This window comes from Netta rufina (assembly GCF_964035555.1).
Source record: "Netta rufina genome assembly, chromosome: 1".
Classification (NCBI taxonomy): Eukaryota; Metazoa; Chordata; class Aves; order Anseriformes; family Anatidae; genus Netta; species Netta rufina.
Window position 1 is genome coordinate 95,077,128 of NC_140123.1, and position 21,610 is coordinate 95,098,737.

The window sequence follows — 21,610 nt, forward strand, 5'->3', positions numbered from 1 at the left end:
ATTGCACTCTTTCCATTTACATGTGGAGCGATGTATATACATGGAGTGTGTTCAAAGGCAACTCTTTCTTACATTTCTACCTAAAGTTACTGAAGGCATACAAAACCTGTTCCTAGCATAGTAGTTCTGAAATAACTATTTCTTTTGATGTTTGTCACCTTTAAAATATGGCAGAGAAAGAAAGTTCAATGCAATATCTGTGTAAAATTTGACATAAGATGATATGGGAACAGTTTATTTATTGAGAAGTGTTGAGGTTCTTAATGCTGTTGTTTGGTATAGTGATGCCAGCTATTGAGCTTTATTTGCTCCTTGATGAGGAGATGCAAGGGAACAATTTTTATAATTTAATGAAGAAAAGTGCTTGCCCAATGGTCTGCTAAGTGGATGGACTACCTTAAGGGCAAACTTCCTTTGAATGATTTATTTCTTTAAGTTTCGAGTTACATACTGAATGAATTATTTAGGTGCTAGTGCATGAAGATTTAATACTTTAAAAAGTACCCTCTCCTTCTCTTCCTAATCATTTTTTAAGATTAGGAATTTGTCATAGTTCTTAGGAGGCTAGACCTGTCCTCAAAATATAACTGTCGTTATATGACTGGCTTTAGGAAAGACATCCTAAAACTTTATAAGTTAGGTAAATTAGGTATCCTAAAAATTAGGCCCATGTAACGTATGGTTCTTGGGTCATTTGTGGCTCACGGGCTGACTGCTCTTTGGGCAGATGGGTGCAGAGGCAGTGTGTATTATTTGGCTGTGGGACAGAAGGTTTCCTGGAGGATTGTTACCCGACTAGAATGAAAGCCACCTGCAGTGCTAGCCAGGCAATGGCACTGGCGCTGTCCTGACTGCCCAGGCAGGCCATGCATTATGACTGCTCTCTCAGCCCCTGCCAAGGAGCTGGCAGTGGTCTTCTGCCATCAAGAGCCAGAACCAAGGCATCAGGACCATGGGTTTGTGTAGTCAGAGAAGACAGAAGGAAGGAGGAGGCAGGGTGGACTGTAGCATGGACAGGAGAAGAGGATTGGGTCGGATGAAGGATGCTGCAGATGGCAGAATCCAGTGATAAAGGGCCCACAGAAGTCATGGTGCCAATGGCATGGCCGTCATCAGTAGCCCACTCAGCTGTGTACTCCTACGGCAATGCTGACAGCTGGAATCCGGATTGGCTTGAAAGCTTGGGTTGTCACTTTTTATTTTACTTTACTTGCTTAATGATTCAGACCTTTTACCCCTTTTTGTCCTCATGGGAAGTTGTTTTCCTCATGGCATTACAGAGAGTGTTCATGTTAAGCTGAAGGGTCAGATTTGAATTTGGGCTGGGGATAATTTAGAAAAGAATTATTAAATCAGATGTTCCATACAGACTTATTTTTCTTTCCTGTTTCTTTCAGCTCCTTGATGATTTAAACAGATGGAGTCTACTTCTCATTTCTCCTTTTATTTATCCTGATAAATTGCTAGAAGCAGAACATATAGCTTTTGTGACAGAAAGCATTTCAGCTCAGACAGATAACTTGCAGAAAGTACCTGTCTCTTCAAAAGAGGTAAGCAGTGCTCTTTGTTTCTTGCAAAGAAAGTAGTATGGAGAACTCATTTGGTAGGCATAACTCCAAAATGCTTGAAGGAAACAAATCAATGGCAGATAGATTTTGTACATTTACAATGTTTCTAGGAATAAAAATATAAGCTATTCATTAAACTTGATCACTTAATACTTTAGTTCTATTTTATACTTCAAATAAACTCATAGACATTTTCCTGAGTGGTTTATTTTTGTAGCACACTTCTCTGTCTGTGGACAGAAACTGCAGAATTCTGTCATGATTGGGTGAAGCATATATGGTTATATATGTTGAACAGGAAAAAACAGCTCAAGAGCTGTCATACTAAGGCAGATCAAAAGTCCATTTATCTCAGTATGTTATCTCTGACACTAGCTGAAGCAAATGCCAAAGTAAAAATATACGAAGCAAGCATATGTTATGACTTCTGAAAAGCTCTTCAATCTCAGACTGAGTGTGAAAAGTTGCAATTGAAATGGAAACCTCTCTTGGAAGCTTCCTTCCATTGTGGTTTATAAATACAAGTTTGGTGCTATACATTTGGATAATTTTGTCAAGTCTATAGAAGAAAGGCCCAAATCAGTTCCTTTCTTTTCTGTGAAGTGTGGTGGGGGAATGTCAGTACTTTTTGTTTGCAAACTTATAAATGGTGTTTGACCTGTAATAAATAATACTGACAAAATGATCTTGAGGCATCCAGAGATATAAATTAAACTAGTACTGAAATCCTTATGGCAAGCATACTTAGAAAATGTTCACATCCTAAATGCTTAGAAGTCTTAAAGTCCCTTTTCCAGTACTGTGCTGAAAGTGGAAAGACACAGATTTAAAAGATGATGTTCTAAAATTTGACTTACTGTATATATAGCATCTCTGAATGAATTATGCATTATAAGCAGTATGAAGAGCCCATCAAGATTTACTATGAACTTGAGACAACGTCTCTTTCCCCTAAATTTTGTTGTTCTAGTAACTTTTTCCTCACATGAGGATTTTTTTCTGTCGAAGTGTCTCAGCTTGGATGCAGGTCTGACGGGGAAGAAAAGTTATAAGCCAAAGCAAAAGGCAAACTTAACTTTGAGGGAAGGAAAAGTCTTGGCTGTGGTACAGGTTGCCTGAGGTCCTTCCTAAGGCAGGCTGTGTTTGCATGTTGTACACTCTCCTCAGTGAATAGGAATGTACTGCCTACAGAAAAGATAAGATAGGGAAAGACAGGCATGCTAGGATATCTCTGGGGAGACAGTAGTAAAACATCTGGCCTGATCACTGAGATAGACAGAATCCTCTCTGATAACTAGGCTATTTTATGCTACACTACAAGCTAGGATCCCCATTTGAAGGGAATCAACAAGGTGTCTTCCTGAATAGTTCTACTCAGCACCCCACAGGACCATCTGTCATCCTTGCCTTCTGGCAGCAGGTTGCCTGGCCCTTTCTGTTGTTAAAGGAAACCAGTCATGTCTGCAAGTGGCCGTGGCTCATCGGCTTCCCTGGATGAGGAACATGCATTTTCCAGGCGGCTTGTTCTGAGAGATGATCCAGAGCACTCACTGCTGGAGTGAACACTGAGAACAGAGTGGGTGGTAAATAGACTTACCTAACTTCAGTACAGGAACAGAAGGACAGATCTGGAATGGGCACAAATCCAGATGTGTCTGCAATCCAATTTTTAGTACCTTCACCTTCCACGTAAGCCTTTGAATGGAGAACAGAGCATGCTTTTGGAACGTGTTAGTCTTTGCCCTCTAGAGGAATGATGTCCTGCTGAAGTGCCAGATCAGGCCAGATCATTATCTCCATGCTACATCAGGCCAGGTCATTATCTCCATGAAAACTGGACTGTGAGGACTAGAGGCACTGAAAGCTTGTTGAGAGCTCTGAGACCTTTTCTGCTGAAGCCTTCTGACCGTGGTCCAGCTTGCTTTGTATTTCCTTGGAGCACGTAGGAAGTAGCCACATTAGCTATTTTGTTGATGTTTTTGTTGCCTTCGATATAAGTCCGAGGAATCATCCAGGTGAGTTCTGATTGTGGGAGATAAACTAGACAGTTTGCATTTTCTTTAGAATGAAAAATGTTTGCATTCTTCTATAGACATTAATTATGATCAATTTGATTTATCAAGCTCAAAAGCAATAGTCCAGACAAAAGACTGAAACTACAAAGAACTGCTGTTTTATTTTGATAATTATTGTTCTGTGTACGTGTCACTTAACTAGAAGTGCTTTTAATTCTGCTGCCTCTGGCAGCCAGCTGTCAACCTAGACAGGGATTGTAAGAACAGATTGTTCTTGTGGCCTACAAGAATTTCTAGAGAGAAAAGCTGTTCTTTGTACAGCAATCAGTGATCTGTGACTGGTTTCTGCTGAAACTAGGGTGGATCTAGAAAGCAGGAGTATAAAGAAATTCTCATCTCTTAAGAAGAGCTAGCCTTTCATTTTGTATTGAAATTTATAGAATTTTGATGAAGAAGCAGAAAAGCAAGGCTGGTTTGAAAATGCTTTCTGAGGACTTTTGTACATTGTGGATTGTTGCATGAGCAGGATTCCAGGTCATATGTCTTGGCAGCAGCCTAACTTTGTGAGGTTCTTTTGTGTATTTACTTTATTTGCACTAAACAGCAATAACCACTTCTTGTTGTTACTTGTTATTCTGTCTAATGTTTTACTTGGTGCCATGAAAAATGGTAAAAGCCTGAGTATATCCTCACAGTTTGCAGGTGATGTGGGTGTTAGCTGCTTGTGCCTGTTTTCTGGATAAGAAAGGATATCTAAAGGATATCTTAAAAATGGTGTGAGTCTTTTACCTTCTACCACAGGGAGTAGCCCAAAGTCATATGCTGAAGAGAAGAGAGAGGGTTATAGAAGACTTGGCTTGAAGGACATGCAGAGAAGGAGAAGAGAGAAAGGTGAGGAAGGTTAGACACTCTTGAGTGTCTAAGAACAGTTGACCTCTTGCTGAATTCCTGGGCAAAGAGACATGGCAGCTGCATAGCTCTTGGAAAAATTTTGGTCCAGAACAGTGGTATGTGCATGTGTCTGTGATGTGGATTAGAAGAAGCACTTCTGGTCTTAGTGAAAATCTGATATCAGAGAGCTTCATGTAGGTTATGACTAAGCGTTTCATGTTTCGTAATCTGTCCTCTGCCCTGGGGTCTGACCTAAGACTTCTATATTGACTTCTATTATTATTCTGGTTGCCCCAGATATGATATCATGGATTTGGTTGGGATAGAGTTAATTTTCTATGTGGAGACTTGTATGATGTGGTGGTTTGGATTTTTGATGACAATAGTGGTGGTAACACATTGATGTTTTAGTTGTTGCAGAGCAGCACTTACACAGAGCCAAGGACTTTCCTGCCCTGCCAATGAGGAGGCTGGGGGGGCACCAGGAGGCGGGGGGGACACAGCCAGGACAGCTGGCCCAAGCTGGCCAGAGGGATGTCCCGTATGACATGGTGTCATGCTCAGCAATAACAGCTGGGGGAAAGAAAGAAGAAGGTGGGGGGGGGATATTGGGAATGATGGCGTTTGTCTTCCCAAGAAACATTAGGCACAATGAGCACTGCTTTTCTGGTGGTGGATGAATGTCTGCATGATGGGAAGTAATGAATGAATTCCCCGTTTGTTTTGCTTTTTTTTTTTTTTTTTTTTTTTTTTTTTTTTGTGCAGGTTTTGCTTTACCTAGTAAACTGTCTTTATCTCAACACACGAGTTCTTGTATTTTTACCTTTCTGATTCTCTCTCCCACCTGGGAAGAGAGAGAGAGTGGCACTTAGCTGCCTGCTGGGTTTAAAACACAGCACAGGGGAAGGGAGGCATTTCTGACTTCTCCATAGAGAATCTATCAGTGAAACTAGAGCTGCCAAAGCATATGTTTTACATATACCTGGTAAGATTTTAGAGTGACAATGAATTTGGTTTTGGTCCTATCCTCAGAAGCATGAGAGAATGTAACACGGCAATAATGTTACTACTAGCAGTGTAGGTCAGTCCTTTATGCTGTGAACGTCAATACAATGCTGTGGGAGTAGATAATCAGTTTAGCAAAAGAGGAAGAAGCCAGTATTCTTTGTCATAAATGTATCATTACACATTAGTTACCAGCGATCACAAACTGCTAGCAGTTAGCAGTAGGCTCTGAGAGTAACACCCCTTATGACTACAACAGGATACTTCCATTTCAGCTGTGGGTATTGCACCAATGGACTACACAGCTGGGAATCCCTTCCATCTGGAAAGTGACAGTGTCATTCAGGATATCACTCAAGGCAGTTAGTTGGGGGTAATTGGCTGATTTGGTCATGAATTTCCCCAGTGACAGTGGGGGGAAGTCTGACTGATGCTCCAACTGCAGTGATACAAGTCTAGCAGGGGCTACGATAGGTATCTTCCAGAAGCAGATGTTGTTTTTCTTCAGAACTGGTTGATACCATTGTGCCCAGAAATATATCCTGTAACTTTGGGGCTGGTACAGAGTCGTAGAGGTGACCTTTCAGGTCCTAGAAGTAGAAACTCCAGGGGAGATTTAGGTTGGAAATTAGGAGACATTTCTTCTTCTCACACAGGGCTGTCAGGCACTGGAATGGGTTGCCCGAGAGAGGTGGTAGAAACACTGCCCCTGGGGGTGTTTAAGGAAAGGTTGGACGTGGTACTTAGGGACATGGTTTAATGGGTGACATTGGTTGTAGGGGGATGGTTGGACCAGATGATCTTGGAGGTCTTTCCCAACCCTAATGATTCTATGATTCTATGAAATTCATAGCTATTGCTTTAACCAGTGAGTGGTCATTATGTCCAGGACCTGAGTGATACATCAGTCATGAATGTGAGGGCTGGCTTTCACCAGCTGTGTGTTCTGGGGTAGCTGGTTTGAAGCTATTACTTGCTCTTGTATTTCAGAATTTGAGTTTAACCTGCATGTTAAAGCATGCAGCTGACCTGGTGGTTTTATGGTTAAACTTGAAAGTCGTTTTCCAAGCCACTACAACTCTATAGTTTGGGTTTCACAAACCTTCTCTGAGCAGCTGAACCCAAGTATGTAATTTTCATAACACCGTTTTGGAGAGCAGAATTTTTGATGTATATGAGCAACTTGAATCTTTTATGCTTACTTAATACTCCTGATAAACTAGTAAAATTATTTCTGGTACTTGAATTCACCAGTTGTGCTTTTTTGGTTTGGGAACGTCCCTTTGTTAGCTTTGCCTATTGTTGTGAGGCTTTTTAATAACAGAATCGTTAGGGAAGGGAGGGCAGTTTTACTTGCAGTTCATCTCACAGAAGCATTATACTGTTGGTATTTTGATATTTTGCTGTATCATTTTCAAGCTGAAAAACTTGTGTATGATTTATTCCTAGGTTGTGAAGTGGTCAGACTATTGTTCACCATTGGCCTATAAACCTGGGGAACCTTATAAATTAATTGCTGAAGCAAGTGTAGATAATTTCAGCAACCTTGGAATAGCATTCATGGAAGACAGGCTTCAAATGGATAACGGAATGGTGCCACACAAGATTGTTTGTAAGTATGTTTGTAAATTGTCTTTTTAATGGTAAAACATCTTTGTTTTATAGCTATTTTAGGACTGTACACATCATCTTCATACCTACATAAGTAAACATGGTTTTATTTTTGTGCAGTGTTTTCTTCCTGTTGTCATTTTAGGCATTTCATCACTCTTGCACTGTCATATTTTATACTGAATACTGTCAAATATAGAGACTGTTGAAAAGTTAGACCACTTTTTGACTGAGTTTCTCTTTACAGAATGTCTTATGAATACAGCAACAAAAATAACAGAAAAATAGTTCAAAGACATTGGAATTAAAAACATTATTTTTTATTCCTGTATTGCCTCATAAGCTACTGCCTATAATTAACCTTAGTACGATGATATCCTTGAGTATCTAAGATGGTATTTTTCCTTTTTTCAAATACGCATGAAAGCATAAGCATCACAACAGTGAAGTTGGAAAATATTGTTTCTGTAAGCTTGCCTGTTAGATTAACTGACCTGTTTGCAAAAATTACAGAAGGTTTTAGTCAAATGTTCTCTTTTCAGTTTTGAAATGAAAGTATCTTCAAAGCTAAACACAGTTTGAGAACAATTGCTCTAAACTGAACATCTTCATTCTTTGGATCACTGAGAGAAGAGATCATGTGCTTTCTAAACAGATGGAAAGAAATAACCAAGAGAAGGAGGATGTTGTCAGTGCTAATTGATTTTTTGGTGGATGGTATATTTCTTTTAGGAGGTAATTTTAATGATATCAAAGCTATTAGCAGTTGTGTCCTCATTAGCTTAATAGCTTTGGCAAAGGTAGGGAGGAAGTTAGGGCAGATCACACACAGAGGACAAGTAGTAGTAGTGGTTCCATTTGTAATACCATACTTAAATAGTATTGTTGTCTGAGCTGTGGGAAGTCCAAGGTTCACCTCTCTTTCCTTTGCGAAAATTGAACGTTTGTTTCCAGTATGATTCTAATACAGACTGCATATTAATACATTCTAGGGTATTGTGAAATGGTGGGCTCTCTGTGAGTATATCCTTTTTCTTTTTTTTCTTCAACAATGGTGTTGTTTCTTCTTCTCATCTGTGTTGATAAAACTGTAGGGTCATGAGGTCACCTACAATAATACAATGATTTGGGCTGCAAAGATCCCTCTATAGCCGCTTACTCTCACTGCAAAATGAGAGAAAAAGCCTTTTTTTTTTTTTCCAAATTTTTAAAAAACATAGATTGTAGTGCATTGGCACAGGCCAGGGAATGGCAAAATCAAGAACAACTAGCTAGGGAGCAAGCTGGCAGGAATATGAGGAATATGCTGGCAAATATACCTGGCATGAAACTCAGTTTCCTCTTGGTGCTGTTTTGCAAAAACATTCATGCATGCATGCAGGGGATAGAAGCTGGGATAGTTTCCCAAGAGACACGGGAGAGCCACTTTTCTGGTTCATTTTGCTTCAGGTACTATGTTCATGCTAAAACCGCTTCAAAAGAGACTGATGGAGTTTCTTGATGGAATAATATGATGACAGCTGTGAAATTCTTCTGGGGTCTGAAAACTCATACTTCAAATTTGCACTCCAAAGTAGGCAAAGGGATGTAGATTCAAGGGGTTTCAAGTGTTCTTAAGTGAAGAAAGTAATTGAATTTGGATCTGGTGTGTTGGGTGCCAGTTGACTATTTTGTTAATCTACTTTCTCACTGAATTTATATAAGAAATCAGAAACAACAACTTAGTAAGTTTATTTGGCCTTGTGGGAGTGGAGAGGGATTCAGTAAAGTTTTGTGTGCTTTGATTTAAAATGTTTCCATGGCTCAGAAGCTGAAAAAAATCATTTACCATACAAAGAGCAATTTTTCTCTCTTTCTCAGTTTGCTCTACAAGTTCTAATAACAATAGGCATCATTGCCCTTCTTTTCTCATTTGTACTTGCCAGAAATTGTTTATCTCTGCATTTCCATTTGGGGGGAAACGGAGAGTTTAAACCTTCCAATTTGTTATGTTTTCCTTGGATTTTTAGCTCACGTCTTGCTGTGGCTGGTTATGCCTCCCTTTCTGCAGATTGGAAGCAGTTCAGCAATTCAGATGTTTCTCCTCCCTTTCATACTTGTGCAAAACTTTTTATTTTGCTGCCTACAGCAATGCAAGAGACATAGTTCAGTGTTTCCATCTTACCCAATATCATCACTTGAATAGCTTATTTCAAAATAGTTTATTTCAAAATAACAGCAAGGAATTTTCCATCCTACCCTCCTTAAGAGACCAGTATTTTTCCAAAGGTACTTCCCTTGCTTCATTTTGTACTTTTTTTAGTCATGGACAAAATAGTATAAGCTGACAAGCTGATGCATTTGTGTGAAAGCTTCCTTCTCTTCCTCCCATAGACTACTGTTCTGTTAAGAACATGTCTGGATCACATACGGTAGCTGTCAGGTTTTATTTTTATCCAAATATTTGTGTACTTCCAAAGAATGTTAGTGTTTATTTAAATGTTCCCTGTAAATGACAAGTGCTATGCTTTGACATACTTTCCTGAAACAAATAGTCATTAGAGTAAAGAGCACTCTAAACATGAGTGCAAATTTTTAATATTCAAAGGTGTAGGGTTTAGTATGTCAAACTAGTGGAATTCTTAGTATTCTAGATGATTTGCACTGAAACTAAATCTAGATCCTGCTGGCATGGTGATATTTGTTGTAGATCTTTTAATATAAATTTTATAACTCCTTTTTCTTATTATTTAACTCTTCCAGCTGTCCATTTACAGGAATCGACTCTGAAGGAGTTGACGCAGGTGGCACCGTCTGTAAAAGAGATGAGTAGAAACAGTACACAGGTGAATGAAGCAACACCTACTGCTACTCTTGGGACTACTGCTAAATCAAAGTTAGGAGTAGCTGAGTCTGTAGGACAAGGTGATCCAGAGGCAGAAGAGAAATCCAAGCTAGAGAAAGAAAGTGAGTATGAAGATGAATCCAACAGCCTGTCTGACAAAGAGACAGGCTTTGGAGAGCATCATCACTTGCATCTTTCCAGCTGTCACGAATGTCTGCAACTTGAAAACAGCACTATTGAATCTGTCAGATTTGCCTCTGCAGAAGACATTCCAGAACTTTCTGACCATTGCAATAGCAAACTGGATGAGAATGGTGGTGATTGTCTGGCAACAGGAATAAAGAGAGTAAACCTTGCTGGAAAGCCCCCTAACGTGTTGATTTATGTTGGTTCTGAAACTGCAAAAGTGGAATTTGACCAAGTAAAATCAGTCCTCCTGGAATGCATTGATGCAGACAACTACACCATCTACCAGCTGCACGAGGAGCAAGTTCTGAAAGATCCATGGATTGATAATGCACTGCTGTTGATCATTGCCACAGAGGAGCCTATTTCTGACAAGAACCAAGAACAGTTTTTGAAGTTTTTATCTAAGGGTGGAAAGATTCTAGGGTTTTCTTCCTCATTTACATTTGGTGGTATACAAATAAAGAGAAAAGACAAACTGAAGAAGACCGTTCATGAATTAGTTGTCTCTAAAACTGACAGCACTGAAGTGAAATTAAACCTTTTGATCAGTGGCTGTATTTTTGAAGAAGTAAAGAAGGAAAGTAACAGCAAAGTGAAGCCATTGAGTCATTTAAATAATGCTGATAAAGATACAGTTATTGTTCGTCTGCCTTACGGAGACAATGGAGGAGAAGCCATTCTTTCTCAGGTACTGTGTATGCAAAAGCATCGATTTGCACATTGCTACACAATATTGTGGTATGCTAAAAAAATTCACTGGTTCTTACTGCTTGCTCTTTGGGATGCTTTCAAGGGGCAAGTATGGATGGGTATTTTGGTGATTGTACAAGGACTGTGAATACAGAATGGTTTTCACTTGGTTTTTGGGAAGCTTAATGAAGGATAGAAAGTGTCACTGCTGTTCCAGTCCTTGTCTTCACCATGTAGCCATGAACATGTAGGTCATGCGTGATCACGGTGGGTGGCAGAGGAGATAGCAAATATGCATAGTAAGAAAGCGTCTTCAAGAGCAGAGCTATCCTTTCGTTCCTGCTGGAAGTTGCACGGTAACAAAGCTGTGCACTTTGCAGACTTTGGAAAATGGGAACAGGAAAAGCAGTGGTAGTGAACTCAGGGTGAAGGGTTATAATGGCAACATACTTCCATACAAAAATATGAATTATGGTGAAGTAGAGAGTCAGAAGAGAAAGTAAAATAAAGCTCACAAGAAACCTTAAAGAAGTCTCCTCTTAAGTTTTAAGGTAGGCAGCCCCTTTGGAAATCTGTGAGTAGTAAATGAGAAAGTCCCAGCCTCTATCATTGCTGCATACTGTATACCCCAAAACTGCCGTTCATTTTTTTGCTTGAACAAGTAACTATAATAAAGATTAGTCTGAATAGCCCTGGAATGCCACTGCTGATTCAGCTCTGCTGGTACTGTTTTGCTGATATTGTTACTCGTGTCTCAGTTCTGATTGTATCTTAGTGCTGTGACTGAACTGAATGGTTTCATGTTTTCTTTAGCAGTGTTCTGGCTACAGATCCTTTCTCGGGAGATGATAGGTTCATGGTGTTGGCCTTGCTGCTCTTTCAGATTAGAAACAATGACAACAAAAACACAAACACTTTTATATGTCTGGAATGTATTTCTTCTATTTACAATCAAAATTGAAACAAACTGAAAATTTAAATTAATTAACCTTTTTTTTCCTTCTTTTTTTCTAGAGGTAGACAAATATGTTTTCAGTCAGTAATGTATGCTTATGCATTCTCTGGGAGTAGAGGAAAGGTCTGGTCAGCTGGAAACATATTTTTGTTTGTTTGTTTCCAGAGTCTTCCTTTGGCCTTTAAACTTTTAAATGTTTAACATTCTGCATGTAACAAGTAGCTCAGAGCACCTTGGGGATGGAAGGGGAAATATACAAATGAGCCAAAATCTTATTAGCTCCACTTAAGAATAATAACATTTCAGCAACTAGGAACCTCTTCAGTGTTAAGGTTTTGTGATTGTTGTTTAAAAAAGAAACAACAGCCAAACAAACAGAGCCCCAACCCTTCCAAAAATTGTGACAGTTACATTGAACAGTTCTTTTTGTTGTTGTTGCTGTTGTTATTGTTACTCTCTGTATTCCTGGAGAAGGTGTGAGGAACCTTCCATGGCTGTGTTACGGGTAAATGTTTGCCACTGACTACTGAAATCTTCAGATAGCTGTCTAACATTTTGAGTGATAGAAGGGATAATAAGAGGTACCACTAAGTTTAGAAAATAAATCTATGTCCTGGGAGTAAGGCATCTACCTGGGTGTATACCCTGTGTTAACTAAAGTGGGAGAGATTTCAGCCACTTCCCAGTAAAATTTTTAAAGTGAGCATGAAGATAACTTGCACATTTTGTTAGCCTCAGCAGCAGCTGAGAGCAATGTGGTTGTTGATGTTGTTTTCATTTTGCTTGTTTATTTTTAGCAGGGCTGTTCCCAATTGTATCGCTTGCCTTACTCTGTCTTTGGTTTCAAGCAGCACATTGAGAAAAGCAGAACAAGATTTATTTACCAATATTTAAGTAGATGAGGAATATAATGGAGATGTAGCTGAACAAACTTTTTGGAAGGTTCTAGGAGATATTTTTACCAATATTTTAGTTATAGGAGAACTATCTCAGGAGCCCAAACCAATCAGAAGTAACTGCTTACATGTCAGGTAGCATGCACTTTTTTAGCAATTACTCAATTCAGAAATATTCATCAGGTTTCTTAGAAGTGTTTTTGTCTCTCATCAGTTTATCAGATTAAATCTGGTATTTTTTTGGACAGTGGTACATGTAGTAACATGTTTATAGCTTTATGTTGGAAGTTTTGCCACCCATGTGCTCTATACTTGTACTAGAAAATTGATTAGATACTGGTGATATCCATTTCTGCAAGTTCCATGGTAAAACCTGCTTTGCTGTACCGTTTAAATTGATCCTTCTGCTGTAATAAAACTTAATACTGCAGAGGTTTTCCTCAGAAAAAGAGCATTACAGTGTAGCTTCAAAAATCAGATTAAAAGGATTAGAGTGTCATTTTATAATTTTAAATGACTTCCAGTCTGGATTTGAAAAGCCTTATTGTTTTCTCTTCAGGGGGTTGACAGTGACATCAGCCATTAAATATTCTGTCACAGACTAGTCATTTCCCTTTTTTTGTGCTCTTCTGTTGTCCATATCTGTCCCCCCCCTACCTTCAGCAGACTTCTCTGAATTTCGGTAAAGTAGATTATCTATAAAAGATAAAGAACATTGTTAAAATGTGCAAAGTGGGAGACATGAACACAAGTAACAACTCATCAGATGAATTCATCAGATGAATGTGCATATAGCAGAGTACAAAGGCTTCTAAATATTTTGAAACAGAAAAAAAGGCCTAGAAGGGACTTTTAATGCATATCATTTCTACTTTTAAACATCTGCTTCAGCCAGAGATGTGATTCTCTACAAAGTGGTGTTCTGGGGTTCTTAGTTGGCTTTCAGAGACATTCCTTTAATTGCACTGATGGCAACTTAATTTGTGTGACACAGTAAGGATTTGCTCAGGCTGAATTCTTCTGATCTTGTGCAACCTCTGATAAAGGTCTTTCAATATTAATGTAATTCTTCTCTTGTACAAGCCGGAATCTGACCAGTACTGGTGTTGGTTCTAGGGTGCTAACAGACATAAAATGCCCTGGGAGAAGTTTAAATTTGTGAATACATACAGGTTTGAACAAGTCCTCCAGGAGAATATCAGTTTATTTAGAAGAGATATTTTATATAGTTTTAGAGAAAATTGTTACGTGCTGACAACTGTCGTCTCTGAGCTGGTACCTATAAATGTATCGATATTCCCTCCTTTATTAGGATGATAATACCTACACGTAGGTATGATGAAAGCATGAGACTTCTAAATGACACTAGTCATGCTGGGTAGTTCAGCAACCACAGTTCGGACGGAGCTGCTTTTGGAACTGTTGTGACCATTTCTCTCTGTCACTCTAAGATGTTTAATACCAGTAAAATGATTTTTGAAGTTCTCTTTGCACATATCCTGCCAGGTGCACTTGGAACTGGATATCAATTCTGTGGATTTCCAAAGTGAAGAGGATTTTAATTTGCTTAAGATGAGCAATACCAAGAGATATGAAGTTCTCAAGGAGATCCTGGTATCACTTGGCCTGAGTTGTGAATTAAGTGAAATTCCTTCTTTAACGCCTATTTACCTTCTCTCTTCTGATGAGGTAAGGCTTCTACTTACATTTCAGTTGACTGAGATTTACTCAACAGGACAAGTTCACTGATCAGTTGAATACAGCTTGTTTCTTACGTACTGTTTTTGTTTGGAGAGCTTTACATGTATATTACAAGTAAACAGGAGGCTTAATTTCTACTTTGTCACTGTTTTGTTGCCTACTAATACCTTTGAATTTAACAATAAGGAAATTTTTTGGGAGTAACTTTTCAGATATATTTGCTATATTTGTTAAGAATTTTTGTGCTTATTTACATACTTCTGCAATATCAAAACATAAGCTTGTGGTAAAGTACAGAAAGAACTGGGTTGTAAGACAGGATTTATTTTTACTTGAAAGCAGGTAGAAAGTTCTGTATAGGCTGGGAACACAAGATGAAACACAAATTATGGAGAACGGTAGGGCAGACCAAAACTGAAAGACAAGAATGAATGGGGAAGGGTGTGTAATTAGACAATGAAGAGCTTTATTCCTGAGGATGTTCTGGTATTTGTTGGAAACTGAACAGTTCCTTGTAATTCAAACAGCTGACTGTATAGTACTTTTCAGATTGAGACACTGCGATGAAGAATTGTGAAGAACATATAAAGCAGCAATTTTAACTTATTTTTCCTTTCCTTTTTTTTTTTTTTTTAGTACAACTTCAAACACAGGAGAACCATACTGTATTGATCTGAAGGGCTAAAGCAATAAGTGATTGAAAAGCAATATAGGCTACTCATGATCACCGAGGTGGTTGTTTCTAGCGCATTTAGCACTGTCACTTTGTACTCCTAGCATGCTTGTCTAATTCCTTCTTCTTTTCTATGCCATCCTTACATTAGCACAGAAAAGAGATGTCTGTCTTTAGCGGAGCTCAACTGTAAAAGCTCCTCCTTGGATGCCTCGTTCCATCACATAGCCAAACATCCTTGTTTGGCTACAGTATCAATCAGTGAATAAAGTGACATATTACAGCTGAATGTTTTCATATGATTGGGATGGTGTTTGAAATTTAGATTGTACTTCCAAAACACAGTACAGGCTCATTAATCCTTAAACTGCCTGAAAGGTGGGTATGATTATCATTACATACCTTATAGATGGAAAAATACGTGATGTGTCACACTATTCTGTGTGTGGCAGGCAGGTCAACAGCAGATCCAGACAAATTCATAATTGCATAAGCCAGTTCTTCTTCAGGGCTCTTCAAGGAATTCCATTTGCCCCTATGAATCTGAGTGAGTTCAGCTTCTCTTGAGTAGTCCTTCAGTTGACAATTCCATCATTGTTTCCTGCCTCTGCTTTTCCCAGATCATGCTGGTGCACATTGCTGTTTGGGTGCAGTTGCCTTTGAAGACCGATGCAAAAAAGGCATTAAGTAGTTCAACTTTTCCTGCGTTGTCTGTGGCTAGGTTGTCTTCCCCGTATGTCAGTGCACCAGTGTTTTCCCTGAACAACTGTTTGGAACGTGTGAGGCTGGGGTATCCCTTCTTGTTACCCCTACTGTCCAGCACTAAATTAACTCTAGGTGGGTATTTACCATCCTGAGTTTTGTCTGTAGATACCCAGATTATGTTTTTATATGCTTCTCTCATTGCTTGTCTGTGTTTCCACTGTGCACATATTCTTTTTATGTGTGTTAGTTCATCAAAAGCTCCCTGTTTAGCCAATTAGGTTTGGCCTTCCTGCATAGCAGAATGGTTCAGAATAGGCAAGTTCTTTATTAGTTTACTTTACAGATCAGTTGTACATCCTGGGTACCCTTCCCTTTGTGGTTGCTTTCCAAGGAATCCTAACGAGTAATTCTTTGAATAAGCTGAAGTCTACTTTCCTGGGGTGGAACTCTGCTGCTTACTTTTTCAGCCTTCCTCCAAGTCAGTAATTCTCATGGTTGCTGCAGCCAGTGCTTCTGTCTGTGACCAGATTTGAAACAAGTTCTTCTCTGTCTGTCAGTGGTAAACTCAAAAGAATCAGCTACTTGTTCGTGTGGCAGACAAAAACAAAACTAAAACTCATTCAGCCTTTCTGACTAATACTAAATATGCTGTATACAGAAGACTTGAAGGTTATTGATCTTACTTTTTTTGTGCTTTTTTCCTTCGTTCTTTGTGAGTATTTATCTTTCCCATGCACTTGCAATTTTCAAGCAATCATACTGTGTTATAAAAAAGTTAGCTAATTCTGTCCAAACTTGCCATCTAGTGGCATATTACAGGTTGCAGGCCATTAACAATATTTTAAAAATGTATACTGTATAGTCAAGTCTTATATCAAGATTGTTTTTAAAATGTTGTTTTTCCACAGTATTTTTTAAACAGTAGTTTTACAACACCCATACGTGTAGTCATTGTTTCAATGTTTTTCACTTTGGCTATGACATATTTCCAGAATATTGCATGAAAGGAAGTTGCAACTTGTGTGTATGAGCTACAGTTAATAATAAAGAGATAGCATATTAAAATAAGTAAGGAATATGTAATACTTGAGCTTTCTAGCAAGTTATCTATTTTTCTACATATGTTATGTTTTACATGATTTCTAACTTTTCCTAGAGATCAAGATACCATGAAATCTTTCTGGTAGGTGAATAATTTCAGAAATATGTAAATGAGTTTCACATCACAGTGTATTTCAGGAGTACAGGAAATGGAGATGAAGGAAACTGTCTTGCTAGCTTTATTATTCTTGAACTTCAATCTATTTTTTGTCACTATTTGTAGAAAGAGCTTTCCCTGTACAGGTCTCTGGGTTGTCTTGAAGAGTATATCCTGAGAGATTAAACAAGTTAAGTTCATTGAGAACAAGGGATTTTTGGATGATTTTCTACTCCAGAATAAGAAATTCCATGATGAGCCAACTGATGATCAATCAAGCTTACTGTCCTCTTAGCAGTTGCCAGTAGCAGATACTTAGGGGAAAATAGAAGAATGGCAAGTGTTCTCCTTTCTAAGAGCTGGCAATTCATTGACTTCCTGGCTGCCTTCCTGCTTTCCTTCCTTTCTGGAAGTCGCATTTGTACCACTATGTTTAAAAACCACTGGTAACACCTAACCTTGTCAGTTTTCTAATTCATTTTAGAAACTATAAGCTTCTTTTTCTTATGTGTGAGAAATAATTGATTATGCTCTGCATTTCCTGCTTCATTAAGAAAAAATGTAGGTTTTTGTCCTTTTTAAATTCTCTGAATTTAATTTGCTAGCTTGCTTAGTTTTCTTATTTAAGCTTCAATTTACAGTAGATCTGTTTCCTGTTCTGTGTGATTTCCTTGATTTATCCTCCCCACTCCCTTTCCTCCTTCATCACTTCACAGCTTTCATCTGACAAATTTCCTGTTAAGTTGTGAACTTTAAATAAAATGTATTGAACTTTATTGAATGAATAAGTATCTTCTCTTGTGTTTTCCTCAGCCTAAAATTCCTGAACAATCTTTGTCTTTCTACATTATTATTGCAATGCTGTTAATAGTCCCATCCATATTAGGCTAACTGTTATTAATTTGGTTATAAATTAAGACTTACAGTTCTTTTTGTCTACTCTCTAGGTCTTAGAAGGTACCTTTTGTAATAAAACTTTCAGCTGCTTGTGAGGGGGGGGAGGTTGGAATTATTGTTATTTTTCTCCTCAGGATTTGTATATTGAAATTTAGTTTGTCGTTTATATGGTTATCAAATACCTTAAAATCAGTCTTACTACATAGTCTTACTACATCCAAATATCAACAGAACTGCCATTAGCTTTCTGAAAAAAATGTCAAACTAGAAAATATGATTTATTCAATTCTTGTGTGTGTCACTTTTCAAGTAATCTGACTGCTGTGATTGATTTCTGTATCTCAAGGATTGTCGGTTTTATTCTTTATTTCTTCTGGGTTTCTTTCATTTACATGGCTTTTTCCAAAAATGGCCAGAGGCTCTACCAGTCTGAGATTGAAATTCTGGTAATATTGTAGCTTTGAATTCACGTAAAAGCTCTAATACTTGAATAATGGATGACATTGTCCATCTGTTTAGAGGTCTATATCTTAGCATGTGGAATTACGCTAGTCAAATCCTCAGCTAGCGCTGGCTGCTGTTGGTGTTGAATGATTTCTGTGACAGCGTGCACATTTTATTCCCGATCTCCTTTCTTGTAAATAGAGTACAGGGTAATGGGCCTGGAAAGTAACAGCACTTGAGGCAACTCTTTCATCACAAGATTTTTTGCACTAAGACTTGCAAGTATGGTTTACTTCAGATACACACATATGGACATTTTTAAATTCAGTTAACTAGGGAAAAAAACATATTGATACTGTGCTACAGCAACAATGAAGGCAGTGTTTGAAGCAAAAGCAATGTAGTATGAAAGGCAGGTTACTTGGTGGCTAAAAGTTCAGTTAAATCTGCACAACTTGCTGTTCTTAAAAGTCATTTTAATGAAAAGTATGGATATTGAAACACAGAACTTTTCGTTTCCTTCCTCCTTGATATGGTGTTACGCAAATTGTAGACTTGTGCATTGCTGTAAAAAGAAAATTCTATGTCACTGTGGTGCTGGGTGAAATCAAAGTGTTGAAACAAATGGTGATCAGTGTACGCCTGTTGTCTGGCACCCATATGTTCAGTGGCAGCTTCAAGCATAGAGATCTGATTTTTTCTGCAGCTTTGCCTTTAAACACTCAAATATTTATTCTTTCACATTGCCATCTTAAAGGATAATTTTTCAGACATAAAGGCTAGGATTGTATTTTATTGCTCCAAGTTTCAGCATAACGCATTCTGGGTTTCACGGAAACTTGAAACAAGAATTCACTCCTTGAAGAATGAGAAAGATTTGTCAGAATAGTGATTATTTCCATTAGGAAGTACATTACTCCCACACATTTGCTCATATGAAGCTTCTCAAACTTGACTAGTAACTCAGGCTGTGTTAGGCTGAGTGACTTTTTTCAGCATCTTCAAACGGATGGCAGCCAAACGATGAGATAGATATAATCAGTCTTCATTGGTTTGGCTGAGCTAGTAACCATCTTTTAAATAATATGTTCTTCCAGAATAATAAATAAATAGTCAATACAGCACATTGCCTGAAGCTTGAGGTTGGGGGTTTTAACTTTTGTTTACTGGAGACAGAGAGAATAATTTAACATCTCTTGAATTTCAAACCTTCTTTTAAAGGACACCTTCAGGTAGAGAATGCCATTCTCAAAAGAATAACGCAGGGCAAAGATGACTTTGTGTATCTGAATAACTCAGGTACTTCATAACAGAACCACTTAGACCAGTTTTACATCTTGAGCTGCAGTCTTAAGTTGTGATTCTGTGATGCCATCGGCTGTTTTGAAATTCCAAGTCCATTATGTCAGCAAAGAGAGTATGAAGTTACTTTATCCTGAATAAATCTTTCTTTGAGGATGGGAAATTTGAACTCTTAGCTAACACTATAATGAACCTAGATTTCAGGGTACGTTTTGGGACACAATTGTTTCTGAAATATTTCCATATATGTTAGTGCTTATTGTAGAACTTGAGATTCAACTGCAAAACTGCAGAGTTTTTTTTTAAATTCCAGTGCTAAAGTGAGAGATGGTTATGCTAAAATTCAAAATGATTTTGATTGTTACCCTATTTTTTGTACTTGACGTCTAGAAAATCAGAGGACTGCTTATTCTTTCCTATCATCCTTTAAGCGTAGCATCATTCCTGCCTTTTAGCCTGTAGGACAAAAACCAGGAGCCCTTTGGAAGTATTTATTCCAGAAAGGAAATTTGCTCCTTTCTTTAGCTCAGGAGTAATCTGAGAGCTGAGAAAAACATTGAATGAAACACATGCTGTTGTGAGGTATATGAAGAGATCCTGCTGATCACTGATGAATAGTTTGTGTCCGAAATATTTTACTTTTTTTAATGTATCATTTTGGTTGATCAGCGGATTATTGCCAGAAAGTGACTGTACATGAGAGCTTTGTGAGTTTGTCTTTTTGCTAGGAAGGTGAATGTCTTTATCAGTGAAGTTACTTCAGGGAAAAAAGAACAAAAAACAAAAAAAAAACCACCACCAACAAAACCCTGTGATGTAGATGCGGCAATGTAAATGCAGCTGTATCAATGAAAATGTCTATTTGCTGGAATAATTTATTCTTTTTGGGAAACTGTTTTAATGTATGCCATGTGCAGAACTCTTTTGCTGTTAAAAGCTGTATTTCTACTAGAATGCTTAGACAAAACAGTGCATTTGGCAAACCATTCGCATCCTGACAGGTAGGTTTTTGTTTGTTTTCCTTTCTTAGGTGGCTTTCTGAAGAATTTATCTGTGAAACAATCCCAGGATTGATAACAGTAGTATCAATTCAAACATATTTGTAACTTAACTCATGTGTTTAATTTTTTCTATAATAAATTCAGTCAGAGTTATTTGTAGGCTTGCAAAGATTTGAGTTGTATGTATGTAGGGAGGGTGGGTTTGCTTTTGTTTCTTTTATATTCCTCAGATTAACTGTGTTTCTTTATAACAAACCCAAACTATTTCAGTGTTATTGTCCTTCATTTAAAAACTGTATGTATCAATATGAGATTCTAATAATAGTCCCCAATTGTGCTGTTGTTTTTATACGGTTCTGAACAGAATTACCTTCTAAGAGGGCTATTTGGGACCACCTCTTGCTTTGGCACTTCAGATCTCTGTTGGACAGAGGAATACAGGAAGTCATTCATCTGAAAGCTAATTTTACCCTAACTGAGGTGCAAATTCCTGTTTTACAGAATCTTAGGATGGCTGAGGTTGTTGGGGACTCCTGGAGGCCACCTGCTCCGAGCCCTGCCCAAGCAGGGCCACCCAGCGCAGGCTCCCCAGGGCCATGCCCAGGCAGCTTTTGCAGATCCCCAAGGAGGAGACCCCACAGCTCTCTGGGCAGCCTGTGCCAGGGCTCCTCACCTGCACCAAGCACAGAAGTGCTGCCTGCTGCTCAGAGGGAGCCTCCTATGTCCACTAATAAAGAAGTGAAAAGCTTGCCAGCTCCATTCTCTGCAAGTTCACCTTGGAAAAAAGCAAGTCTTGGAATTGCTTGTCCTGTGTAGGGCTTTTTAGGCACCTTTCCCATGATAGTGCTGGACATAAGGCTCAAAGGCATGGTGGCATACGTTGTAGAAGTTTAAGCTGGTATGGTTTTTACTTCATGTTTGTGGATGGCTAAAAGAATGATTATGGTCAGTTACTGTGGTTCACCAAGCACAAGGTAACTTCTTAATCTGCTGTAACTTGATAGTATAATTGTGAGGAGGGTTGCTCTTCCGTTTTCTGTGCTTT

At 38.4% G+C, this 21,610-nt stretch overlaps 1 protein-coding gene across 1 annotated transcript in view; it reads left to right on the forward strand.

The window, feature by feature from the left end:
• The window catches only part of HLCS (holocarboxylase synthetase), a gene marked incomplete at its 5' end in the record, with an annotated part of 124,313 nt that overhangs the window by 1,042 nt on the left and 101,661 nt on the right, over positions 1–21,610 (forward strand). Inside the window, 4 exons of the mRNA XM_084297587.1 lie at positions 1,398–1,550; positions 6,929–7,091; positions 9,833–10,791; positions 14,151–14,333. Coding sequence (XP_084153713.1) covers positions 1,398–1,550; positions 6,929–7,091; positions 9,833–10,791; positions 14,151–14,333 — 1,458 coding nt within the window. The remainder of the gene's footprint in view (positions 1–1,397; positions 1,551–6,928; positions 7,092–9,832; positions 10,792–14,150; positions 14,334–21,610) is intronic.